This window comes from Aphelocoma coerulescens, chromosome 6, assembly GCF_041296385.1.
Source record: "Aphelocoma coerulescens isolate FSJ_1873_10779 chromosome 6, UR_Acoe_1.0, whole genome shotgun sequence".
Lineage (NCBI taxonomy): Eukaryota > Metazoa > Chordata > Aves > Passeriformes > Corvidae > Aphelocoma > Aphelocoma coerulescens.
This window is the reverse complement of record NC_091020.1, coordinates 3,426,977-3,453,627: the sequence shown is the minus strand read 5'-3', so window position 1 is coordinate 3,453,627 and position 26,651 is coordinate 3,426,977. Positions and strand designations below refer to the sequence as shown.

The 26,651-nt window shown below is 50.2% G+C and overlaps 1 protein-coding gene across 1 annotated transcript in view; it reads left to right on the top strand.

Annotated features, from left to right (window-relative positions):
• The window catches only part of LOC138112757 (hydrocephalus-inducing protein homolog), a 78,202-nt gene that overhangs the window by 10,493 nt on the left and 41,058 nt on the right, over positions 1-26,651 (top strand). The window contains exons 7-18 of the mRNA XM_069020356.1: positions 1,086-1,287; positions 5,503-5,695; positions 6,773-6,872; positions 14,081-14,199; positions 15,393-15,616; positions 17,508-17,575; positions 20,111-20,343; positions 21,145-21,245; positions 22,484-22,619; positions 23,053-23,217; positions 24,076-24,228; positions 26,068-26,306. Of these exons, the coding sequence (XP_068876457.1) occupies positions 1,086-1,287; positions 5,503-5,695; positions 6,773-6,872; positions 14,081-14,199; positions 15,393-15,616; positions 17,508-17,575; positions 20,111-20,343; positions 21,145-21,245; positions 22,484-22,619; positions 23,053-23,217; positions 24,076-24,228; positions 26,068-26,306 (1,933 nt within the window). The remainder of the gene's footprint in view (positions 1-1,085; positions 1,288-5,502; positions 5,696-6,772; positions 6,873-14,080; positions 14,200-15,392; positions 15,617-17,507; positions 17,576-20,110; positions 20,344-21,144; positions 21,246-22,483; positions 22,620-23,052; positions 23,218-24,075; positions 24,229-26,067; positions 26,307-26,651) is intronic.

The window sequence follows — 26,651 nt, the reverse complement described above, 5'->3', positions numbered from 1 at the left end:
TGGGAGTTGCTGAGTGGAGGAAGGAGAAACCCTGATTCTCCACTACCCTGTGGCTCCACCTGGGTGAAGTTTTATTTTATTCCTGGGCACTGCTGTGTGTGAGGTCTCCATCAGACTCTCTCCAATGCAATGTATTTCTTGCACACTTCTGTCCTGTGTGCTGCTTCTCCATTGTCTTGTCACAGAGGCTTTTTCTATGTTGCCCTCTACACGTGTGTAATTTCTGTCTCATAACATTTTCAGGCCCTCGAGTTCCTGTTTGATGACAAATCAAGACAATTTTTTCCTCGTCTCCATTCCCCAGGCCACTCATGCTGTTGCAAACTTCTCCCATCTATCTCCCATTTGATTTCCAGACTGAGGAATCCCATTCAGTCTTCATATAGAAGCTGCTCTCTACTTATTAATCTTTCCTTTGTCCCTTTAATTTGAAATGCTCCAGCTTGGTTTTTGAGATGAGAACAATATCAAATATTTCAAGACTGATGTGGCTGTGCGTTTGGACAGAGAGATGATGGTGGTTTTCATGGTGTTCATTTTGTAGTTGTTTGTCATATTGCAGAGCACTGAGTTGTGTTTCCTTGCTTGTGTCCCCTCCTGCTGTGGGCTGTCACTTCACTTGTTCCTCTGGGCCTTCCTTTTCTGCCCACATGCCCCCAGGCATATTTTCTTGTCAGCAACAAGGGATCAGGAGAGACAGGAGTCTCACGGGATGCCCAGGGGAGACCCTGGTCAAGCCAGGACTGAACAGGGCTCCTCAGCGTCACCTGAAGGACTTTGATGCGGAATTCCCAGTGATCGGCATGGGTCACCTGAGCACATCTGACAAATCCCACTATAAATACTGTCACCTTGGGGCCAAATCTCTACAAACACACTCAGAAATAAGGCATTTAAGGAGGTGCCCAGGACATCCTCACTCTGTACACACAGAGCTGTCAGGATGTGATAAATGTACTGATCCATAGAACTGCTCATTCAGCTAAAAGCTGTGACACTTTCTTCTGTCACCTGTGGTTTGCTCTGTTCCTTGTGCTTCCATCAGCGCCTGAGCTGAGCAAAGACTCCTCTTTTCTTTGTTCCAGGTGAAACTATCCAGACAAAGCTTCATGGAGAAGCTATAGATCTCAACATTGGGTTGAGCACATACTCCGTGGAGCTTGAGAAGACTTACATCACCATGTCGTGCCACACAACCATGTTCATTGAAAACAGGAGTGACACCACAGCCCACTTCCAGTGGAAGACTTATCCTAATGAGGAAGAAGAGAATCAAAGGAAGATGAGGTGGGTTTGAAAGATGCATTTCAGTGAAATACGTGGCCCAAGACTAAAACTAACATATGGCCTTAGGGGTTTGTTGGTGCTTTTGAATGGTTTAGGTCAGGTAAACCATCTCTGAAATTAGGGTGTGTGTCCCTGGGCTTCAGGAGCTCAGCACTTTGCATTCCAGTTCCATTTATACTCCAGCCAAGGATGGCGTTTTGGGGAGGAAAGGTTGATCGCAATGACTGGATTTCCTCAGGTTCTAATTGGGCTTTTGCCTCTCTAGTTTTCTTCCTACGTGACCTGGCAACATCCTTAAACATTTCTTGAGTTGCCTGCCCCTCTTTCCAAAGGTCATACACCCTCTTTTTTTCCCTTAGTTCCTTCAAAAGCTCCTTGCCCATCCAGGCTGGTTGTCTTCCCCATCAGCTCGTCTTTCAGCACATAGGGACAGTCTGTTCCTGTGCCTTCAAGACTTCTTTCTTGAAGTATGTCCATCCTTCCTGGACCCCTTTCCCAAGGTACTCTCCAAATCAGTCTCTTGAACAGGCCAAAGTCTGCCCTCCAGAAGTCCAGAGTGGAAGTTTTGTTGATGCCTCTCCTTGTTTCACCAAATACTGAGAACTCTATTATTTCACAGTCACTGTACCCCAGACGGCCTCCGACCACATCTCCCACCAGCCCTTCTCTGTTTATGAACAGCAGGTCCAGCAGAGCTCCACCCCTCGTAGGCTCACTCACCAGCTGTGATGAGAAGCTCTCCTCCATATGCTCTAAGAACCTCCTAGATTGCCTCTTCTCTGCTGTGTTGAGTTCCCAGCAGACGTCTGTCAGGTTAAAGTCACCTACAAGAACAAGTGCTGGAGATCTTGAAACATCCTTCAGCTGCTTGTAGAATATCCACCTCCTGGTCCTGGTTGGGTGGTCTATAACAGACCCCCCCAGGATGTCGGCCTTGTGGGGCTTCCCCTGATTCTCACCCACAGGCACTCAACTTTAGCATCATTAATCTCAAGTTCCATGGCATCAAGAGCCTCCCTAATATACAGAGCCACCCCTCCACCTCTTCTCCCTCTCCCATCTCTTCTGAAGAGCTTGTAGCCATCCACTGCAGCACTCCAGTCATGCAAGTCATCCCACCATGTTTCCATGATGGTGACTACATCATAGCTTTTCTGCTCTCCCATGACTTCCAGCTCCTCCTGTTACATGTGTCACTAATGCGTGCATTAGTGTACGTGCACTTCAGCTGGGCTGCTGACTTCACCCCTAACTCTGGCTTACCGCCCTTAGGCTCCTCTCTGGAGAGTGTGGTTTCATCCCCTTTCCCTTCAAATCTAGTTCAAAGCCCTCTCAATCAGACCTGCCAGCTCAGGGGCTCTAGCAGGCCAGGTGCCGTAGAAGTTGCCCCCTGATCAAAAACCCCAAAATTTCATTGATGGTACCAGTCCTTAAACCACCTATTGATGATGTGGGTTTTCCTGTTCCTTTCATCATTCATCCCTGCTACTGGAAGAACTGAGAACACCACCTGTGCTCCTGCCCCATCAACCAGTTGACTCAGAGCCTTGAAGTTCTTTTTAATTACCCTGGTGTCGTGATGGAGGGAAAACCCCGACGCTCAATATGAGTGATCAGCAGGAATTCGTTTATTGATCATATACAGGCTTCTTATATACTATCAATAATAGGCTCATGCATATTCATAAAGGCGCATTCTAAGTGGTTCACGTTGTCTTAGCTGATTTCTAACCCCTCCTAGTTCCTCTTCTGTGGTCAGCAGTTCTCTTTTTTCTTTGTCTACAAGCATTTATTGTTTTACTGCAAAAGACTAACCTTGCTAACTCTGCAATAAAACACTTAGCTCGGCAATAAGAACTCAAAGGTAGCTCAGTTGTTAAGCAGGCTACGTGCAGCTTTCTGCAACTTCAATTGTTATACAAGATGCGTGCGGTGTTGAGCAAGGTCTTGCTCAGCAAACTGCAAAGGGTCTATGTGTCCTTTCTCACGTAGCCAATTCCTCACACCCTGGTGCCTTTCCTGTCAGCCTCATCGCTGCCAGCCTGGACAACCAGCAGTGGATAATAATCAGAGAGCTGATTTAGTTCATTTAGTTCTTAGGGAATCTTCTGGTGATATCCAGTACCTGGATCCCAGGGAGGCAGCAGACTTCCCTGTGGAATGGATCCGGTCGACATACAGGGCCCTCAGCTCCCCTGCAACTACCCTTCTTTTCTTCTTTGCACTTGAGATTGTGATTTGTCTGACAGACAAAGTGCAACTGGAAGACTCTCCAGACAGACTTTTTTCTTTAGTGTCATCTGCCTGACCCTCTGGATCCAGGGCCTCGTACCTCTTCTGTCAGGGCACCTGGGTAGGTGATGGGGGTCAGGATGGAATTTTATTACCTCCCCAGGAGGGACCCATTTCCATTCCCCACCATCTCCTAGGTCTTCTCCCTCTGCCTGGTGGCAGGAAGGGCAGGGCTCTCTGACTGCTGCTGAGCTTCTCTCAGGGTTGGAAGGGTGTAACTCCACCAGCCTTTTTCCCTTTCCCTCTCCCTATACTCCCTCAGCCTTTCCACTTCTTCCTTAAGCTCTGCCACCGGACAGAGCAGATCATCCACCTGCTCACACCACACACAGGTGTCTTGTGCGCTGTCCTCTGGCACTAATGCCAGGCTCAGACCCTCCCTGCAGCCAGGGGCCTGCACAGCTGCATCCTTCCTGAGGGTTCTGTTTGGGTTAGTACACTCTTGCTGGCAGCAGCAGCAGTGGCTTTTGATCATTTGTAAACCATTTCGGGGGGGGGGGGGGGGGGGGAGCACAAAGAAAAAAAAAAAAAAGGCAAGCACCTCAGAACCAGCCAAAAGACACGAGCCACTGCCAGGAGGGTGGGTGGCTGCACCCTTTCTGTTCAGCCTGCTTGCGCGAATGGCCGCGCAAAAACCGGCAAACTGCGTGCCAAAACCGCCGTGCCAAAACTGCCATAGCAAGCCCCTGTTTGCTGCGGGCTGGGTCACTCCCACTCCCCAGAGCCATTTTAAATTGCCTGCCAAGGACCAGGCGATTGACCCTCGCCGGCTGGAATGGCTGGCAAGAGGGTCCTTTAGTGCCCTGGGCTTCTTGGTTTTCTGCTGTTCTCTATCTACTTACACAGTATCTGACTTCATGCAAGCTCTGTGTGTTAAAAGAAAACCCCCTGACATTCTCTGGCTACTTCCCTGGACTGTTTACTTCCATTTTTTCCTACTTGCCTGCCTCAGCCTGGTCCCCACGTGATCCACTTTCCCCTCAGAAGCAACTAGGTTTCCCCACAGTTAACTTCAGCCTGGTTTTGGTTTTGTGTTTTTTTTCCCAATTACATTAGTTTTCATGCCAGTTTGTGTCCTAGACTTTGACCAGGACATTTTGTTCTTCCTTACTTCCGGTCTTAGGGATGATTTTAGCTCCAAGGCTACTGTCATGCTGTCGGAGAAGCTTGTGAGATCTCAGAGCAGAGAGGACATTTTTATGAGAGGAGGCAGTGCAGGATCCTCTCCCTCTCAGCACATTCTATGACCATGCACTGGGATGGGACCCAAACAGCCCTGGATCATGAAAAAGTCTCTTCAGGAGTTTGCTGTCTCCCTCCTGCATGACAAAGTCCCTTTCCTTCTCAGGGCCTCTGTTTTCATGCATATAAAACCTTGACTGTCACTGAAGGGATGCAATGTCTGAATCCATCAATTTCCTTTGGAAGTGCTCTGGGATGCTCTCATGGAAGGCAGAGAAGGGAACAGGGCAGGTCCAAAATGAAAGAAACAAAGAGTGATGCTGGTGACCTGTAGCTGCAACCCAGCTTCGCTTCCTCTTCCCAGGGAAGTCCTGCAATGGGTGCTCCTTGATCTTGATCTGCCTCCCGTGAGGAGCTCAGTGGTAGGAAAAGCCACTTGAGGTGGCTGGTGGATTCCCCTCAGCTGTGGCAGAGGTTTTGAGCCAGAAGGTTCTCTTGAGGGCTGCTGGCTTTCGAAACCTCTCCTGAGCTTGTAAGTGTGGAGTAAAACTGCGTGCTGTGCCAGTGAACAACAAGTGATCCTCTGATCCATTTGGGACCCCGTGGGTCAGGGTCAGCCCCTTGCTGAGGAGCTGCTGCTGCTACTCCCCAGGTGCTTTGCTCTCCTGCACTTACACTGATCTCTGCAAATATGTGGCTTATTAAATGATCTGCTGGGTTTGTCTCTCCCTGCGGCTGCAGGATGTATTATTTGCTTAGTCCGGGGAAAGAGGTCTGGCTGGAAAATTTACTGGAGGAGAAAAGAATAATGGAGGAGCGGGGCACTTGTGAAGATCGCACTGCCAGGCTGAGCAACATAGTCGATGAGGAGATGGCCAAGGTGCAACAAGACCCCATACTGTTCTTCAATGACATTTTTTCCATTGAACCACTGGTGAGTGATAGCTGAGAACCTCATCTCCTCTTCCTCTTCCTCCTCCTCCTCCCTCCCCCCTTCCCATCGCCTCCCCCCCCATGTGGTCACTTGGCAGATCCTCAGCTGGCTTGATGTGCTGACAGGGAAGGCATCGAGTTTCTGGTGAGGCTAGAGGGCTTGCTCCTAAAAGCATTTCTGCCCTATGGGCTCAGGGCAGGGCTGGGAGCCTGATGGAGCCAAGGCCTGTCCTTGCCGTGTCCACAGGGACCAGTTATTGTAGGTAGGGGCTCCCCCAACACGTGGTGTGTGGGGTTTAGCAGGGGTGCTGGAGCACTGCCAGTTCACATATTGACCTGAAGCATGCAATGGTTCACTAGGAAAAGGAGGCCAAATTCAGCGCAAGGTTAATCATAGAAATGCCAATCCCTTCCTGTAACCACGACTTACACTATTTCTGAGTTTCCCTTCCAGTGTCATCTGCAAGCCTGGACACAAGGCTGGCAGGTTTAAATGGGCTTTTTGAGTTCTGTTGCACACAGGGACAGAAAATATTTTCCTTTTCTGTTTGGGCAAGCAAAGCCCCACCTCATTCCATCAATCAGAGCCCTGATTCTGAGTACTGGCATAGTGAGAGATGATGAATGCCTAATGTCTGCACAGTGCAAAATCCATTCTCATCTTGGAGTAAACCCTAGAATAATCCCAAGCTCTGCTTTCTTTCCAAACAGGTTAAACTAATATTTTTATTTCCAAGGAAGGGGATCGTGTTCTCTTCATGGTTACTCCTGGTGCCCATCTAAGGCCAAGAGCCGCCAGTGCACAATGGCAGTTACACACCACTGTAGCTGACAGCAGCGTGAAATCACCAAGAGCTTGTGTCAGAGCAGTAGGAATATTGTGGAGAGTGGGAGCTCATCAGCTGAGCATTAAGAGCTCCCAGCGGTGTGTTGAGCTTGGTTTGGTTTCCTCAGGCTCCTTGTGTTGTTCACTCCTGCCTCAACATTGATGCTCTAAATAAAGGCTTACAGGACTGTGGGTGAAAGCAAGAAATGTGATGTTAGAAGATAAGTGGTTTGCTGTCTCTTTCTGTTTTAGGAGGGAGAGATTGGGCCACATTGTTCGGCCAAAATCAAGGTGACCTTTAAACCCCAAGAAGCGCTAGAGTATCGAAGTGTGGCTTACTGCAACATCACAGGTACAGCTCCTTTCCCTTGCTCCTCTCACCCACAGTGAAGCCATGGTGCAAGCCCGAGCCCCTTGGGCTCCCACGTAACTGCTGGGAAGAGTCCGTGGTCAGCAGGGCAGTGCTGGCACATCCCCACTGTCCCTGCAGCTTCCAGGGAGTCTCCCGTGCAAGGCCAGGGCTCAGAGCACCTGTGTCTGGATTACTGATCCCAGAACAACCCAGGCAGTGCAGGGAGAAGCTTTCATGCCATGGCTTTGCCAGCATTTCCTCAAAGGCCGAAGAGCTACAGAGCAGAAGAGCTTTAGTGAATGAGCACTGAGTCCCTCTAGACCACTGATCTCCAGGATGGGTCCATTTCACATGGATCCATCATCAGGCAGTGGGAGCTGAGTCAGAAATGTGCTCCCTGACCCTTGATCCCCTCCCACTGCCCAGACACCACCAGACCAGAGGTGGCTGAGGCCCGCTGAGCCCAGGCTGTTTGTGGAAGGACCACCCTTGGCCAGCACCTGCTTCTCTCCTGGGTGGGAATTGTCACCTTGCAGCTCTCAGTCTGTGGAAATAGAACACAGTGCTGAGTGTCAGAAGCTGAGGGCTTTGGCAACAGAGTCCTGTGCTGCTGGGCCACCTCCAACATCCAATTTGCCAGGTAGCAATTGCCAAACTCCTTCTGAGCTTTGTGCCTTCACTGAATGGATTTCAAAGCTCCTTGAGTGCATGGGAAGGAACCCATAGAATCACATTAAGTATGTTAAGGATGGAATGGACCTTAAAAATCCTCTAGTCCCAAGCCCCCTGCCAGGGGCAGGGCCACCTACCACTAGACCAGGTAGCTCCAAGCCCCATCCAGCCTGGCTTTGAACACTTTCAGGGCTGGAACCTCCACAAATTTCCTGGGCAACCTGTTCCAGTGTCTCACCACCCTCACAGTAAAAAATTTCTTCCTAGTATCTAACCTAAATTTCCTTTCTTTCAGTCTGTACCCATTACTCCTTGTCCTGTCAGTACAGGACATCAGAGGTGTTTTAAACTCAGCAAACTGGTGGCTAAATGAGAAACCAGCCCAAGGAATGGGTTAGAAATTGGAAGTCAGCCCTAAGGGATATCTCCTGAGGGAAGAAAAGGGTCCATATCAATAGCCAGAGATCTGCTGGGATGAACCACGCTTCTCATAGAGATATGATGGAACTCAGTTTATTCTATTGTCAGTCCCATAGTTATACTCTAATTCCTCAAGCACCTATAAGCAAGCTCCATACTATTGGATTACAGCTACTGTTCACATGGCCTTTAATAGCAAGCGATTGGTTACAGATTAATATGCACACGACTAACATAAGTCTTTCTCTTTCTATGGTCAGCATCCCCCTCCCCAACATCCTGTTGCTTGCCACATCAGCATTGCTCCTCTCGTTTTTCCCTAGTCAAGGACAGTTCACTAATATAGCTTAGATTGTGCACGTACACATGTCCCTGTTCACTCAGCCATTTCTCTACAATTCCCCCTTTTTCTTCTTGCACAAGCCAAGCCTGATGAACAACTTTCTCTAAAGCTTTCCATATGCACCCCAAAACACAACAAATTATTATTGCTACAATTACTAGTGTAACTAGCAGATGTAATCTGTTGCAGTGGGGATACTGCAACACGCCTATATCAAACCAGGAGTCCCGTGGAAAAGAAATAGATACGGACGGATTCTTGCTAGATGTTTCAGAGATGTTTATTTCCCCAGCCGCATGGCCGGGCTCTGCCGAGGGACCTCTTACCATCGGGACCCGAGCTGCTTTGCCCGCGCAGGGGAACACAAACCAGCCAATGGGGAACGAGGCTGAGCAGGGGCAGGGAAACCCTGTGCCTCCCCTCAGGGCTCCCAGGGCTACAGGGCGGGGGGAGGAGACCCCAACATCTCACCCGTTTTATTTTAATAAAAGGAGAATGAAGACAACTGGATAAACATAACAAGAACAGTTTCAAAACGAAACAAGCCACCCTCCTGAGTCTTTAAATGTCCAAACAGATTCTGTGGAACATCTTACGGCTGACAGAAGGGAGACAGAACTCTCTGAACATGCTTTGTGGGGAAACTGAGGCAGGAGAGGGTTTAATTTCTTTCCTCCCCCTTTTCATCCCCCACTCGGCATTGGAAAAGGATTTTTGGGGAAACAATTGGCAAAGGCAGGGTTTTGTGAGGGAAACCATGGATGAAAAAACGGATTGGGAATACACTGGGGGTAATAGGACATAGGGTAAAAGGGAAAGGTGGGATTAGGAAAGGGAGACTGTAGGGGGGGTTTACAATGGAGATATTGTCTAACATGACTACGATTTTTTGCATATATACTGCCTTTTACAGGAACACCATCAGGCCCAGTGACCTGCGATGCTTGTAACCCTTTTCTACCTTGTATGATTTTGAATTCCACCACCTCTCCATCTCCCAAGCTTGGGATGCATTTTTCAGGGTTATTCTTTTTAATAGCAGTTCTATGCACGAATATGTCTTGCTGGTTATCACATCTTGTTATAAAACCATAGTTTTGTTTAACATTATACCATTTCACTGTCCCTAAGATCTTAGCTACTATGGTCTTTTCCTTTTTCCGAGTGGCTGCTGTTTTCTGTCTCGCTGTGTCTTTGCTCTCTCTTTCGGTCGCTCCCGTGTTGGAATTATCGGCGCGCTCTTCCCAGGGTCGCGTTCGGGGCCGCGCGGGCCGGGCCGGGCTGCGCCACTCCGTTCGCTGTGCGTCGCCTCCTCTGCTCTCAGCTGCGTTGCCACTGCCAGGGGCTGTGCCCACGTCTCGGCTGGGCCCCCGAGCGATGACCCCCCCGCGCCCTGCTCCAGCGCGCGTTTCGGCTGGGCACGGCTCCGCTCCGCCGCCACCAGCCGCCGCCCGCGCTCCGCCCCTCTCGTTCGGGCGCTCACGGGGCTCGCTCCACCACGCGCTGCACGGGGCCGGGCGGGCACTGCCGGGCCGTGCCGCTCCTGCCGCGCCTCGCTCCGCCACCGACACTGCGGCCCGCATGGCTCCGCCCGCGCACGGGAACCGTCTCGCTGCTGCTCGCAGAGCGCTCGGCGCACGTGGCCTGGGTCGCACGGTCCCTGAGCCAGGCTTCCCTTCACCAGGACACAGCTGACATTGCTCAACAGTCTCGGTTATTAAATAATATTCACGAAAATATTCTTCCATCGGCATATATTTTGACTCAAATATTAACTGGGTCCAAACGGTCTTCCAAAAGCCCTTGGTAAGAATTAAATCCCAAGAAACATAGAAAAAGTCCTTAAACCACCATGCCAGGAAGTGTTTCAGTTCTTTCTGAGCTTGAATCAAGCTAAAATTTACAAATCGTTTTTCAAGAATCATTTTAAGTTTAAGATAAATGTCCATATGCGGCTCTGAAAGCCAAGAGTCTTCCCACGGTTCCTCCATAGTTTAGATATGGAATAGCAAAACAAAACCAAGAAGAGGAATCCAAAGTTTCCAGGGTTTACTCACACAAGTCGCTTAGGGATCGGGGATCGTTCTGTCCTCAATTCTCCACCATATTGTTACAGTGGGGATACTGTAACACCTATATCCAACCAGGAGTCCCGTGGAAAGGAAATATATACGGACGGATTCTTGCTAGATGTTTCAGAGATGTTTATTTCCCCAGCCGCATGGCCGGGCTCTGCCGAGGGACCTCTTACCGTCGGGACCCGAGCTGCTTTGCCCGCGCAGGGGAACACAAACCAAGCAATGGGGAACGAGGCTGAGCAGGGGCAGGGAAACCCTGTGCCTCCCCTCAGGGCTCCCAGGGCTACAGGGCGGGGGGAGGAGACCCCAACAGTAATCCTTCTTGAACCAGGTTCCCTAACCACCCTGTCAGACCGAGCGAGGACAGCCACTCAGAGAAGCTGTCTGTATGGATCTGTATCCTTTGAAAAGCATCTTGCAGTTCTGAGAGCTGTCGATGGATACTCTGGGAATGGTCTGATAGGTTCATACAACACATACCTTCAAACTATTTGCAACCATGGCCATGAGCTAGCAATAAAAAATCAATCGCAGCTCGATTTTGTAGTACAGCATGCCTAATGCTATCTACATCAGTTAAAAGCTCATTTAATATATGGGAAGTCCTATTAAATTCCTTTTCTGACCAACAGGCCAACTTTTTCAGATTGTTATAGCCATGAGCTGCAGCACCCCCTGGGTTAAAAATAGCCAATGGTATAAATGCACTCAAACTCATAATGTTTACCTTATCATGACAATCTTTATCAAACGTGGAAACACTACGCTAGTATCTGTTCCACATCCTACTTTTCCAACTTTCTGATGCCGTAATGTTTTTCCATGCTCGTATAGAAGGGGCAAACATAGTTAGCTTTCCCAGGTAGCAAGGACCCCCAATCAGACTATGCGGAATCCCATTCCATGCTCTATCTCCGCATATCAAAAACACTCCAGGAGGTAAAACCTTTCCTCCGGTTGTGTCAATAGACTCAGCTCCTCCCAATGTGGCCGGTACGTTCCAGCCTCCGATGGAGTGTCCTGATATGTTCTGTTTCCATGGAAAAGAGGCCATGCCCTGTCGTGCCTGATAGTCCTCCCAAGGATCTCCAAAGAAAAAAACCCCAGACCCTTTGGCATATTGCATTGGAGGCACCACATTGGAACAGTTGGTCCATGGTGTTACGTTAACAAGCGTACTGGGAAAAAGGGACGCATAAAGCTGTAGCTCTTGAAGAGGCAAGGTTGCATTTTTTGTTAAATTGGCAATAATACGGGTTTGCTGCAAGGAGTGCCGATAGCTAGACCAACAACCTAAGCACTCGCCCCGGTTTCTTTTGTTTTGCATTTGTTGCTCCACTTCCTCATTGATTTTCCCTATATCTGTCACCCATTTTTGAAACGTGTCTTCGAGTGAGATGCATGGCACACCAATTAGACATGTGCGAAATGGATCTGCTGCCGACCTCATGGCCAGACAGAAATCTGGCTGGTTCGCCTGGTGGCCCATGTTACCCACACGTTTTCTCTTTCTGACACTGAAGTTATCACAGCTTTACTCAGGGTGAAAGTACTTGAGAGGAGGAGCCACATGTAGGGCACCATGCCTGGGTTACAGTGGTCTTTTTACTCACTTGCAGACGTCTGATGGCTTCCTTCCCTGCCCACACTTCCAAGCTTAGTAAAAACTCGTGTGGATCCCTAAATGAGCTAACTCTAATCTGTTGTGGTGGAATTCCGAGCACGATAGACGCACACTGCCTAAAACTTCTTGTCTCAGGCACTTGATAACATTCACGGCATAAACTACCTCACTCATGTACATTCCAAGTTCCCCTAGTAAGCTCTTCCCCACAGCCCCCACAGCACAAGTGCAAGCACAAGCTATTATACCAGCATAAACAATTTCTGCGGTGATTAGCCTGCGCACTTGGTGACTGTTCCCAGACTCCGAGTGGTCGTCCAGATGTGAGCGGCCACCAAGCGAAGGTTCACTTCCCAAAGGTTGGGAACATCTGCTGTACGTGCCATGTCCTGGCTCAAAGTCGGGAGGTGGAGCGGAGGGCTCTACTTGAGCCCATTCCTGTAGTTGCAGGGCCGTCTGGGCCACACCCTTTTGGGACTCAGTGGGACCCTGTTGTGCCTCGTGCTTCTGATGGAGCTTTTCTTCCATAGAAGACAGAGCACAATCAAAGTGTTGCTTCATTTGATTCATTGCCTCTTCTACTTGACGAGCCCATCTTTCCAATGCTTGTGGGTTCACACAAGATCCTGGGGGATGAGCACATAGCTCATTTGTCACCTCTGTCATTGGTATGTCATCATCTGGCAGAGGAACAGTCTGTGGCTCCGGCCGAAAAGCAGTCTGTGGCAGAGAAACAGTCTGTGGCAGAGAAACAGTCTGTGGGATGAATCTCTGCTGCCAGCGGAGGTGGAGGGGTGGGCAAGCAGGGTAGAGGCGCGGTTGACAAGAAGGACCGCCCGTTGCTCTGCCCATTGACTGGTCGATTGTAACTTCCGTGTTTGCCTTCAGTTTGCTCTGAGGCGTGGTGGCAGTAGCTTCCTCTTTTGGCTCTGATTGCAAGAGCTTTTTCTCCTGCTCCCGCAGGAGCTCACTGACAGTCTCAAAGTGCTTCTCTGCTTTCTGCCCTTTTATCGCGCTTTTAAACAGTCCACTCAGCTCTCTGCGCTGCGTAGTCCGGGCAGGAGTGACAACCCCAGCCGGTGTTGCAATTGCCTCCACCACAGCCGCAGCTAGTCTCGACTTGGCTTGCATATTTTTCAAGGCATTTATAACCGTTCTCCAGGTGGGCCCTAAGTTTGTCGTTTCTTTCCCTTTTCCCTGGATAGTACAGTCCCAGAGGTGATCTCCTACTTCCCTCCACTCGGCTGCATCAAAGAGGAGAGGGGGGACTCGCAAATGTCCGTGCTCCCGCGCCCATAAAACAAGCTTATTTAGATCCTTTTCCTTGACCTCCTCCCCTCGCTTAGTGAGGATACTGAGGAGTAATTCCTGTGCTGCCGCAAACTCTAAATCCATGCTAGCAGAGTATCACGGAGGGAAGGTAGTGACCCTTCTTACCGGCCTGACCGACGTCCTTTGACTCACAGTCAACACTCTCCGCCTGCAGTGTCTCTGTCGCTCGTCGTCATCACCCTCCTTTTGGTGATCAGCGAGCATATCTTCCTCTGAGGAACGGTCCCTGGTCGGGCGCCAGAAATAGCCAGAGATCTGCCGGGATGAACCACGCTTCTCATAGAGATATGATGGAACTCCGTTTAGTCTATTGTCAGTCCCATAGTTACACCCTAATTCTCCAAGCACGCATAAGCAAGCTCCATACTATTGGATTACAGCTACTGTTCACGCGGTCTTTAATAGCAAGCGATTGGTTGCAGATTAATATGCACACGACTAACTAACATAAGTCTTTCTCTTTCTATGGTCAGCATCCCCCTCCCCAACATCCTGTCGGCTTGCCACATCAGCATTGCTCCTCTCTTTTTTCCCTAGTCAAGGACAGTTCACTAATATAGCTTGGATTGTGCACGTACACATGTCCCTGTTCACTCAGCCATTTCTCTACACGTATCTTCTCTTGCAGCATCAGGAGCTGGTTGCATCCAGCTCAGAGTCAGGGACAAGCATTGAGGCAGCCTGAAAAATACAGGATAACAGAGAGAATTATTGTACTGAAATGGACATCTCTCCACAGGCCGTGAGACCAGGCTGCCCCTGAAGCTCAGAGGGGAAGGCAAAGGACCCTGGGTTGAACTCAGCTATCATACACTGAACCTTGGGAACATTTATGTCAACACACCCCACGCCTATGAGGTGAGCAGCAGGGTTGGGGTGGATCCTGATGGCTCCTGAGGCAGCAGCGAGCCTGGTGGACCTGTGGAATTCCTGGCAACTTGGGCAGTTGTGAGCAGGGAATATTTGACGTACTGCTCAAATCCGGAGGGGTCGGAAAGGCGTGTCTGCTGTTCATGAAACCCCAGGCCCTGCTTTTTGGCAGCCTTCCTTGGCCATCAGCTGGGAGGCTTCCTGCAAACCCCCTTGGCCCATGAAAGCAACACTGGGTCAAAAAGCTGCATGTGCAGAGGCTTTTGTTCCAGTCCCAGGCACAAATCAGCTTTGTGCTCAGGCTGTCCAAAAGCAGCTGGAACAAACTGGCTGCATTTGAGTTCGAGTCCAGTGCAAAGAGTTTTCAGTCCAGTGCCTCCTGCCTATTCCTGGCAGTTGGAGGAAAGCCATCCACCCTCCTGGCTCAGCACTGGTCAAGGGGCTTGGGAGTGCTTTCCCTTGCTGAGCAGTCCCTCACCACACTTCATCCTTGGTGCATCTCTGGCTCCAGAAAGAGGAAAGTGTTCCTGGGAATAAAGTAAAGGAATTTTCTACCTATTTGCCTCCACTCCAATACTGTCAAGTTTGCAAAAAACAAAACAAAACAAAAAAACACAACAAAGACAGAGAGCAACTGAAAGAGGTAGGAAATGAGGCACTACATCATGCCAGACACTTTCAAAAGCTTGGCTGTGGAAGGGAAAGGCACCCTGAGTTTTCTTACCAAAAGATGGTGCTGCCTATACATTTTCGTGCTGGTGCCTCATTGTTTATCAATGAATTGTTTCCGTGATCTGAGAAAAGGCGAATGAGTAGATGGTCCTGTTGGAGCTGTGCTAACCAGGGCAGCAGCAGCAGCTCTGTGGTGATTCACTACGCAGCTGCAATCACCTCACGTTGCTCCCAGGGCCAGGTCTGAATGAGCCTAGTGATGCTGACCAGAGGTGGACTGCTCTGTGTCCATGGGATAACCCCAGGGTGACTCTGGTTATGTGAAGTGACCAGTGCTTTGCATGAAAACCCAAAGGCAGAACTTGTCCTGTTGTATTTTTTTGTCTTCTGCCATTCAGCAGCACAAAGCATCTTCTGCCCTTTCCAGGTGTCAGTTGCTTCATTAGAAAATAACTGCCAAGAAGGGAAGATTCCACATGTAGTTCCATTTTGCTTTCTTGCTGCTGCAGGTGGATCTGATTAACAAGGGCCCTATTGATGCTCCCTTCACCTTCGTGCCTCCAACCGCACACGTGGCCAACTGCTTCGAGCTTGCGCCCAGGAAGGGCATCATTGCACCAGGCGAGAGACAGACTATTCAGATCTCCTTCAAAGCCACCGTACTGGGGATGTTTGATGAAGAATTCCAGTTCAGTGTGGCTGGATCTCCTATGCCTGCAGCGCTGAGAATCAAGTAAGGACTCTGGGAGCTTGGTGGGCCCATCTCTAGCTGAGTCTGGGACATCCCCCACTTACCTCAGTTTGGGGTGGAGCAGAGAAAAAAGGTGTTTCCTGAGGTCATAATCTCTGCTCTGATCCTGACATTGCCTTAGTGTGAGGATGCCTGCTGCCCTGTGTGGGTACCTGGGAGCTGGAGTGACTCCTCCCTGCAGGGATCTCCCTCTGCCTTGAACCATGGCAGGCAGTGGGATGGATCAGCTTTGGGCAGTAGCTGCTGTGGCATGTTCCACCTGAACAGCCAGCAAGGCCTCCAGGGCTTTGGAGATGGGCCAGCCTGGGTGATTGTGCGCCAGAAGCAGCATTTTTAAAATCCTCTGATAATAATTGATCCCAAAGGGGCAGCAGCAGCCTCACCTCAGCTCTCATGCCCATGCATGGAGACAGGCTGAGCTCCCAACTCCTGTGCAGAGAGTGCTCTGGTACCTCCTCTCCACAGCCAGGAAAGGGCTGATGTGGAACAGGGAACTCTGCAGCAGGGACCGTCACAAGAACTTGGCCTTCATCCCATGGGCTGGTGCCATTGCAAGAGAGAATCCTTGCCCAGCAAAAGGGAGAAGGGGTGATAATAGGGGAGGCAGAGCTCACTTCTCAGAACCACAGCAGCGTGAGGGCTTGTCCCTGCTAGCCTGAGCCATGTGCTGGTGGGATAATGTAGTGTAAGCAGGAAAGCTGATGCTGGCTGCTCTGGAGCTAGGCTGCTGCTGTTGGAGGGCACTGGGTCAAGGCAGTAAAGAAATGAAAGCAATCTGCAGTCGATTATACCTTGTATAAATGAGGGGAAATGGATGAAAGAGAACAAGAAGGTTATTACTAAGCAAGAGGAAAGCAGTAAGTAGGTCTGCCCATAGTAGAGAAACAATTCTGCTGGCTTTGTTTTTGGAGGAAAAGTGCTGGGTTTTTATTTTGGAAATCAAGAGGGAACCTTTTAACATCAATTAATTGATTCTCCTCTGTCCCTCCCCCAAACTGGTCATGGGCTGTTACTGCATAAGCAGCTTTCTCCCTGAGCAAGGTGTCTCTTGTTGACGTGCATAGAGCAGAGCCAAGGGCAGTCCTGTGAATACAACAGAAGGCACAGTTCACTGGTGCTTGATTTTTAACCAGAAGCCAGAGTGGGCATTGATTGGCATCAACCATGAAATAAACTTGTGAGTGTTGTGCAGCTCCAAGTGCTGATTTCAATGGATGTTGGTGACTTTTGGAGCTTGTGTCTGCTGAGTTCAAGGGCAGGTGAGGTGGTGTGGTAGATTGAGGATACCCATGTTTGGTTGTTTAAACCATTGCTCTTGGCTGTGTCAGCTGATGCACTGGGAACAAGCTGGTCCTTTCCTCTTAAGATTCATTTGTCCACTGAGTAGAATTGCTGCTGCTCTTTTCAGAAGATGTTTGGGGCTGCCCTGGCTTCATGTCTCAAAACTCTGTCTGTAATTACTGTGTGGGTCCTGAGAAAGCTCCATGGAAACACCAGCTATATCAGCTAAGAAGTAGCAAATCAGGGAAGGTGTGGCTGGAAAGGCTGGTTACAGAAGTCCATCACATTTCAGATGGGGAAACTGAGGCACAAAGCTGTGTCTGGGTGTGTGTTCAGGGTCCTTCATGGGACCAGCAGCAACTCTGGGGCACTTCCTGCCTGCCCTGTGCCCAAAGCCCCATCAGTGGCTGTTGCCTGCTGACCACTTGGCTTTGGCTGCCTCCTGTCCACATGGACACTGCTGAGCACATGGTGGTGTGTTGATCTGAAACCCATGGTGCCCCTGACACCAGGTTTTCTGCCCCTGAGCCACGACAGGCGGACGCTTTGCAATTCCCTTTAACCTTTGCCTCCTCTGTCCTTGTCATCGCAGGGGGTGCATCGAGGGACCAAATTTACACTCGGACGTCAAAGAGATTGACTTTGGTGACATGGCCTTTGGTGAGTGTTCCCTGGGCTTGGACGCAGCGTGAGGGGTCTGTGCATTCCAAAATTGAGCACATAAGGGGATCCATCACTCACGTTCTGCCTCTTCAGGGTGTGAACTCCAGGGCTGCTGGTGCCTCAGGTAGCATTTTGCCATCGTGAGATCAAATAGAACCAAGGAATAGAATGTCAGTATGTTCTGGTGTGTCTCTGTCCTGGTTTAAAAGACAGATGTCTGCCAAGAAAGGCAGGAATCTTCATGGAATGGAAAGATGACCCCCTCCCTCCAAATTATTATACCTTTGAAATTACAGGGCTTCCAGGCAAAGATCTGGGAAAAGGAATAACAGGTCTTTACTAGAATAGATCAGGACAGCACAAACAACACCACAGTAACAGAACGCCGAGTCCTGTGTTTCCCTTTGGGTGTGGTTATGATCCCAGGCAGGAGGAGCTGTTGGCTCTGGTAGGGCAGCGCTCCCCTCCCAGCTGGCATCGGCAGGGAAGGAAGGAAGGCAGGAAGGAAGGCAGACAGGGAAGGAAGGTAGGAAGGCAGGAAGGCAGGCAGGGAAGGAAGGCAGGAAGGCAGGCAGGAAGGCAGGCAGGAAGGAAGGCAGGAAGGCAGGAAGGAAGGCAGGCAGGAAGGCAGGAAGGAAGGAAGGCAGGCAGGAAGGCAGGCAGGAAGGAAGGCAGGCAGGAAGGCAGGCAGGCAGGAAGGCAGGCAGGCAGGAAGGCCGGCAGGAAGGAAGGCAGGAAGGCAGGCAGGCAGGAAGGCAGGCAGGCAGGAAGGCAGGAAGGCAGGCAGGAAGGAAGGCAGGAAGGAAGGCAGGCAGGAAGGAAGGCAGGCAGGAAGGCCGGCAGGAAGGAAGGCAGGAAGGCCGGCAGGCAGGAAGGCAGGAAGGCAGGAAGGCAGGAAATGGCTCCTTTTGCAAACTCAGGGGCAGCAGGCGATCTCGGCACTGCCGAACAGCAGCAGGCAGGAGGGGGGAAGGCAGGCAGGTTCGATCGTAGTGCCGAGTTGCAGCGTAGCGGAGTCCCGGGGCCGAGCACACAAGCTCCCGCAGCTTCCCGATCCCTGAGAGGAAGGAAGGAAAGGTCCGCTTCCTGCGAAATCTCAGCTCCGAGTTCACAACGGCTCGCGGCATCACGCCACAATTCCTGAAGAACCCCGAAGGCCAAAGCCCACCCCCACAGCCAAACCCCCCCAAAACCTCTCTCCCCGTCCCCAGACCAAGGGAAAAATTCGCTATGAAGCCTGAACCTATAACAATGAAGTTCATGAATTTTAAATAAAATTCATTGACTTCCTGAGCTGCTTCTTCCCCTCCCTGCATCAGCACTGAGGCACTTGTTAAGCTGCCTTTTGAAGAAATGAAACAAGAAAGGCAGCAGGTAGAAACATGGTTCTGTAGTAGGAGATTGATCCTATTGCTTAATCCAATTTCATTGCTAAGGTCCCTTCAGCTGAAGGCAGCTGTTGTGTCTTTGCTTCTTTTCAGCTGTTGACTGTTGTGTGCATGTGGTGACCTCAGTCTCGTTTGAGGTTGGGACATCTGTGTCTGTCCTTCTTGTGCCTCTCTGCCTGCGTGCTGGAGTCACTGCTGGAGCCGGCAGTGGTCCCTGTTGATGGGCACGGAGGAGCTCTGGGCTGTGCCTGCTGTTGGTTTTTCCCCCCGCGTGTGTTCAGATGACTCTTGGTGAGAAGCCTGAGGAGAAGTCTCCTCTCCACAGAGCTGGCCAGCCAAGCCAGATGTCCACTGCAGAGCAGGTTGTGGCTGGTGTTTGCGCTCTGCGGGACACCCCCACCATGCGTGGCTGTATCTCTGGCTTTCCAGTATGGAAAGCAAATCTTAGAGCTGAAGTGGGGTAAACCCTTGCAGGCAGCAATGCCAGTGAGCGGCACAGGTGTGATGTCCCCATTTGTTGGGTGAGGTGTGATGTGGTTCCTAATTGCGACTCTTGAAGCAAGGCTCAGGTTTGCCTCCAGTGGAGTGGGCTCTGAGCTGTCACGTGCTCAGTCTGTTTGGCCCAAACCAAGAGATGCCTTAAGGATCCTGCAGAGAGAAGCTGCACTGCGGTGCTTTGCATCACGTTCTGTTTCCTGATTCCATCCTCACTTTCTTTTGCTGTAGCTTCTTCTCAATGACAGCTCATTGTTGATATATCTTGAAAACAGTGGCAGTGTTGGCAGACTTAACAGGGAATTTTTACAGCTTGAATTTTCAGAGGTGAATGCTCGGTCTGGGTGCACACTCATCAGTGAGAAATAACTGGTGCTGGTTTGGAGCAGGTGAGGGAGCTCCTCCCCATGAGAAAGAGAGAAACTTGTGGTGTTCAGCAGGGCTAAGAGTGGGCATTTTCAAGGCAGCAGTCTGGGATCAGTGTCAAAGGGAACTAAGTGACGATTAATTCCTCATGCAGCTGCTCGGTGAGCTGTAGTTCAGATAACAAAAAGCTAAATTCCAAGCATACTTTCATCCTACCAGGATATTCACACCAGGAGTCATGATGTAATTGGTGCCTAAATGGATATTTGTGTCCTGTTCCTAGGTGTTCCCTACACCAAGAACTTCCGCCTCACTAACGCCTCCCCGGTGTCCCTGACGTTCAAGCTCCGCATGTCGGACGATGGTTCAGGGCCTGTCGTTACCTGCCAGGATCAAATGCGCAACAATACCGACCCATCCTGGAGGAAGGGAATTCATTTCTATGTGGAGCCAAAGGAGTTTAAATTGACTCCCAGACAAGGGACCATCCTCCCCCAGGGACACCAGGATATTGAGGTATGATGGGAAGAGTCCAGCTAGTGGGGCTGAAGCTTCACTGGAGTGTGGGAGGGCTTTAGCTCTGCCAGCTTTGGGCATCGTGTGCGTGAGAGACCTGCACCGGTGTGAGGCCTCTGTTAGCTGGGGTGCTGGGGATGCTCCTGAAGGAGCTGTTTTGTCTCCAAAATCACGAGCTGAAACCATGTACCAGATGATCAGTACGGAAGCCGCTCTTGTGCTTTTGAGAGAGATTTCTTTGATTGAAAGTGGGCAGAGGAAGGATGAGGACAGGAGGTGGCTGTTAGAGAGATGTCATTGTATAAGGCAGTTTGCTTTTCTTCCTGGTTTATTTCTCCTCTCCTGGGGAGCAGATGAGTTGTGTTCACTGCAGGGATCTCCAGGGGAGACAGAAAAAACTCTGCAGCCATGAACTGCCCAGCCCCTGCTGGGCCACACTTTGCCCTCCATTTCTTGCTGTAAAGCTGAACTCGTTCTGTTCAAGACAACAGATTTCTTCTGCATTTCTGTCATTGCAGTCAGATGAAAAATTGGCCCCTTAATTTGAATGCAGTGGTGCATAGAGCCTTACTCTAATGTTTTAGTTTAGCTGACCTATGCCCTGATAGAAGGGTGTGTTTAACAAATCCGGTATTGCCAGAAGGCTTGTGTTACTCCCAGAGACTGTGCTCTACACATGGACCAGCAGAAGAATGAAGGCAAAATCCTCCCTTTCCTTACCGTGAAACAAGAACTGGAGGACACCACGCATGGGCAATGAGCTTTTGTAAGGAAGGATTTACTGCTCTTCTCTTCCACCAGGTGACCCTGTGTTCCAACGCTGTGATGGAGTACCACCGGCGTATCCTGGTGGACGTGGAGGGCGCTGGCGAGAAGGTGTTGTCACTGACCGTCATGGGCAGGTATCAGCATTTCCCTGGCCTCCCCCAGCACACTGCCTTGCACAGGCTTTGCTGGCTGCAGCTCCCAAGGAGAAGTGTTGCTTAATGACCTCGTGTTCTGCCCAGCTGGACAAGAGAACTGCAGTACTTGGAAAGCAGCCTGTGGTGAAAAGCACCCCTGCTCCCACCCCAGCATGATCCTGGGCCTTTTTCTAAAGGGAACAGGAATGATATAATTTATTGGCCTGGTTTTTGGTGCTTGAGGTGGAACAAATTTGCCAAGGGCTTCCTCTCCTTCTTTCTGCAAGAGGTGGAGTTGTGCTGGGTTGTGAGCACCCTGCAGCATTGGTTTGGGACACAGGGAGCAGCCTGCCGAGAGTCAGGGTCTGGTTCTGTTCATGAGGGCACTTGCCAGTGGGGAAGTGGCTCACAGCGAGGGTGGTGAGGGCAAGATCTTATGAAGGGAAAACAGCCCTTGATGTGGCAGGTCAGCTCTAGATTTTCTCCTTCCCTCTGCTTCCCATTTTGAGCTTTAATGTTCTCAGACTTAACCCAGAAGTTGTTCTAGCTGCAGCCAAATTCCATCCTGCTATGCTGCTGTGGACATCAGTTTAACGCCAAGAGGGATGCAGCTCCCTCTCCCAGGCAGAGCCGTCCGGTCAGTGCCTGGGCAGCAGTTTTGTCAAGCACGTGCAAATGGGGACAGGCAGCGTAGAGAGCCGTGGGGTGAAGGACCAAGGGAGCTGTAGGAGGTGGGAGAGGGTGATCACCCACTCCGTAGGGCAGGTGGTGGCTTGTGCCCTCCAGGGCTGGGGCAAACCAGCTGACTTCTCAGGCCAGGGCAACAGCACCATGGCAGAGAAGGGAGTCATTTTTACTGAGACACTGGAGTCTGGTGTTCTTTGAGCCTTGGTGAGCACTGGTCCTTGTTGGCAAGGCTCCCCCAGAGCTCATGGATCACTGGGACTGTTCCAGGAGTCCTTTCAAGCCTTCTTGGGTAAAGGAGGGGCCGAGGCAGCTGTGGGACAAGTGCTCTTCCTGGGCCACTTGGCAGCCTCTGGGTGCTGCGTCTCAGGGTTTGCCTCTCCTTGACAAGACATGTTTGAGTGGGAAGACTTTGAAGGCAATTTATCACTGTAGGGCTGTTAAATGTTGATTTGACAGTGACAGATGTGTTACGCTCCGTTTCACAACCTTCAGGGGTAAACCTTCTCCATCCTCAGTAGCTCTGATTCCCTTGGGGCCATCTCTTTCCCCAGATGCATCGTTCCTAAGCTGACAGTGTACCCCTCCATCCTGTGCTACGATGAATGCCATCTGAAGGAGCCGTACGAGAGGAAGTTCCTCATTGTGAATGACAGCCACATTCCTGCCTGCTACAGGCTCATTGCTCAGGTTTGGCATCGCATCCGCCTCCTCCTCGCCAATATTATTGAGGAGATTATTAGGGGAAAAAAAGGGTTTGGTTTGCTGGTTTCTATTCAATCTTAAAGATCTGCTGAGAACAAGATCCTACCTGAATGTAAACTCTAAGGTGCAGTTTAACCTCCTGAGGAAGCAGTTCATGTTCTAGTCTTCAGGGTGTGGGAGATCTTAGAGGGTTGTGAAAAGCTGCTGCATCCACAGACACCAACGCCTGTGCTGGCAGCCTCCTTGCAGGACCCCCTGAGAATGCTAAGCCTTCAATTCTTGCATCTTGTTTGTGCCTTTCACCTTTGTCCTGGGGATTTTTAGAAGTGTGTGTGAGTTGCCATTGTGGTGGATGTTAAGGTGTTTAAAGTTTCTTCCAAGGTCCCTCTGAAGCTGCATTTGATTCTGTCCCTTCTAGAAACGCAAGGAAGATACTCCTGTGTTCTACTCCAGCTCCAAACCCTGTGGGATAGTCCAGCCTTTCAGCATAGCAGAGATTCCAGTTACAATCGAAGCCCAAAAATTGGGCAAGTATGACACCGACGTCCTTATTGGCGTGTTCGGGGATGAAAGAAACCCGCTGGTGAGTGCAAGGGGAGACGCGTGCCTTTGTGCAACTCATCCTGGCTGGTGCAAAGCGTACAGGGATTCTTCCAGGGAGAACCGGCACAGGCTGGTGTGGAGAAGGACAGAAGGGATTGGTGGCATAAACAGCTCATGCCTTATAGGTGGTAATCTCAGTGTCTGACACAGCATATAATTCATCTAAGGTGGAATCAAGGATAATTTTAGTTAATTAATCTTTAAAATGCTATTAACTTTGGAAACATCTGTTTTAAAATGTCTTGTCATCTCAAGAGGATGTCAGAAGATTTCTGGGAACCTTGAGCTTTCTGTAAAAGAAAGGAAAGCTGGCATTTGGAAAGTAGTTGCAAGGATTGAAACATCTTAAAACATATGAAAATGATGATGCCAAATCCCCTGGATGGCACCATCACACTGGGCCAGTGTGGCACTGCATGTAAATCAGTCAAGAGGAGGGCCAGGCAGTGCAGGCTGTGGCAGGGAGCCTGAAGTTTGACAAAACAGTTGCTTTTAACTATCACACCCCTTACCTTAAAGAGGAGGGTTTCTCCCCCCCAGAATAACCAGTTGTTTAACTGTCAGCCTGCTCTTAACTACAGATTTCTTGCAAAGCTTTTACTTTTGGGCCAATAATTTGTAGTTTGAAACTTTCTCTTACCTTAATCCCTTATTTGGAGTGAGTATGTCTTTTTTTTTCTTCTCCCCCCAAAAGCCCAGCATTTCAGCTGGAGAGTGGTAGTTGTCCCTAAAGAAATAACTTGAGCAGGACTGAGCTGTTTAAGCTTTTTTAGCTTTCACTGTTGTGGTTTGTTTTGGTTTTTTTTTTCAAATCTTTCTTGCCTGCTTTCTGGAACAGAGACACGTTTTACGGAGCACTGGAACGTGGGCAGCTATCTACCCAAGGCCAGGACTGATAGAATTTGGCAAGATCCCAGCGCTACATCATAATACACAAACCTTTCACCTCGTCAATGAGGGTTTAGTCCCTGCAGACTTCAGGATGGAGGTCGTAAGTATCTGTGGGGCTGTTTCCCAGGGAAATTGACTGGTCAGTAGAAGCCATTTCTTGGTTTTTATATGCAAGATTGCCATATTGCCCTGTGTGAGAGGAGGCAAGATACGCCAATATTCCATCTGAGCAAGGCAAGAGGAACCTGGCTCTGGGCTAGTTTTAGCTGGGGCAGCCCTCAGTGAAATCAGGTGCAGAGGTGTTGGAGCAGAAATGAGTCTGGATTGTGTTGACAAGTACTCCCTTAATTTTATGGGAAGTCTTTAGCTGTGTGCACACTTTTGGAGCTCTGAGATCAAGAGAAGCCTGTGGCTCTTTGCTCCTGAGAGGGCACGGACTTCCCTATGGTTCCCCTGTTCATCCACATTTGCTTTGTGCCAAACTTCTGTTAATGGCAGAAACCAGCGTGTGAGATCTGCCTTCAAACTGCTCATGGGGAGGCAAGTTTCAGACCTCCTGTGGGTCAAACCAGTAGGGCTGTCTGCACAAAGACGTGTGGGGGTTGTGCATCTCCACAGCCTGTGATCTCCATGGCATTGAAGAGCATCTTTGTGGACCAGCTGCAGAGAAAGGCTGTTTAATTTGTGGAGGCTTGCATAGGGCAGAAGGAGCTGGGGCTGCTCCCCTGGCAGGGTGAGCAGGGCTGGTACAGCCAGCAAGGGCTTGTAGGCTGGGGCCAGGGCTGAGTGGGATGTGCTCCCTGCTGGAGGGGGAGATTTGGGAGGGGCTTGAGGTTTGTTCTTCTCCATGCTGGGTGGGTTGAACTTGTGGAGCTGGTTAAAACCTGACACTGTGGACTTGTTTGTGTCCGTGGATAAAGTGTCGGGCTGTGTGGGAGAGTCCAGGCTCAGCCTCCTGGGCCAAAGAGGAGTGGGGTGAATTTTCCTCTTGCTGCTTTTCCAGCTGTTTGGGGCATAAACACACGTAAGCCCAAAGTGGGGGATTGCCAGGGCGGCCTTCCCTGACTCCACAATGAAATTCTGCTCTCCACCTCTGCAGGGAGCAGAGCACCTTGGCTGGGTGGGCCTGGCATGGAAAGGATGGGTTTTACATGCTCGTACCAGGCCCTGGCCTGCAGAGCTGTGTCAGTCCAGCTGTGCTGCTGTAACGCCTCTGCTCCCTCGCTGGGGCATTTCCAGCTCTCCTTCCCCATCTGCAGAGGGTGGTCCGTGAGAAACCAGAGGACAAGAATGCTTAGGAAGGCCATGCCATGCCTACAGGGCACGTCTTGCAGGTGTTTTCCTGCTTCCTGCTTTGCTGCTCTGCTCTAACCATTTAGAGCTGACTTTTCCAAAGCAGAGGGCACTGGGGCACTCCTCTACAGCTGATGGTCAGTGGGAAGCGAGGGCTTTGGTCCTTTAGGGGATGTTGAGAAGCGCTGACAGTCCCTTGGGAGAGGAGACTTTGGGGTTTTGCTCAGCTGGCTTTGCAGAGTTATTCCTCAGGCTGTCAGCAGTGTCCTCCAGCTGTGTGGCTGCTGGGGTGGGATTTGAGCAGTCCTGACTTCCTCCGGCCTTGAGCCTTTGTGAGGAGCCAGGAGAGAGAAAGTAGCTTTCCTTGGCACGCACTCCAGAGAAAGACTGGGGAAGGAATACTCTCCTGAGGATAAGCGTCCCTTGGGTTGGGCAAAACTGGGTTAATTGTGTGAGTCTGTTAAAGGAGGGGAAAATACAGGTTGTATAAGCTCTGCTGTTGCCAGATACTGTAGCTTATATTTATAGAGAAATTAAGTCTTTATGATTTTTATCCTCCCCTCTTTAGTCTTTCCTTTTCTTATATCCCACAAGAGACCAGGCTGTATGGTTTCCATCCTAAATGCATATTATGTTTGTCTTACAGACTCGCAAACCCAACGTCTTCACTATTGATCCCAGTGAAGGAGTGATCCCCCCTAAGTCTGAGATTCTTGTGACTGTCACAGCAATCCCGGATGACACCGGGTGTTTTGATGACGTAGTGGAGCTGTTCATTGGCGACAGCCCTTGGACCACCTTCTCGATCACGGCTGAGGGCATTGGCACAACTATTGTAACAGATAAACCATTCCCTCCAGAGATCAACTTGGGATACCAATTCAGGTAGGAGATCTCTCTGCTCCCACCTCTCCTCCTGTCTCAGCAAGGAGCAGTTTTGCTGTCATCCTTCAGGCAAGATCTTCTTTAGTGTTCAAAGCCCTGACTCCTTCCCTGAAGGCAGAGACTCCTTTAGAAACGTGTGATGGCCAGTGGAGAATTGTTAGATACCCTCAAAAGCCACTGAAATGGAAACCAGTTGCTAAATTGCCACTGAATTGTCTTTGTTTCTAATACATTTATGTCCTCACTTGATCAAGTAATGACCTCGCAGACTCCCCAGAACAAAGAGGTTCCTGAAATGGTGCTCGAATGAGGCGGCCATGTGGCTGAGGGACCGAGGGAAGATGG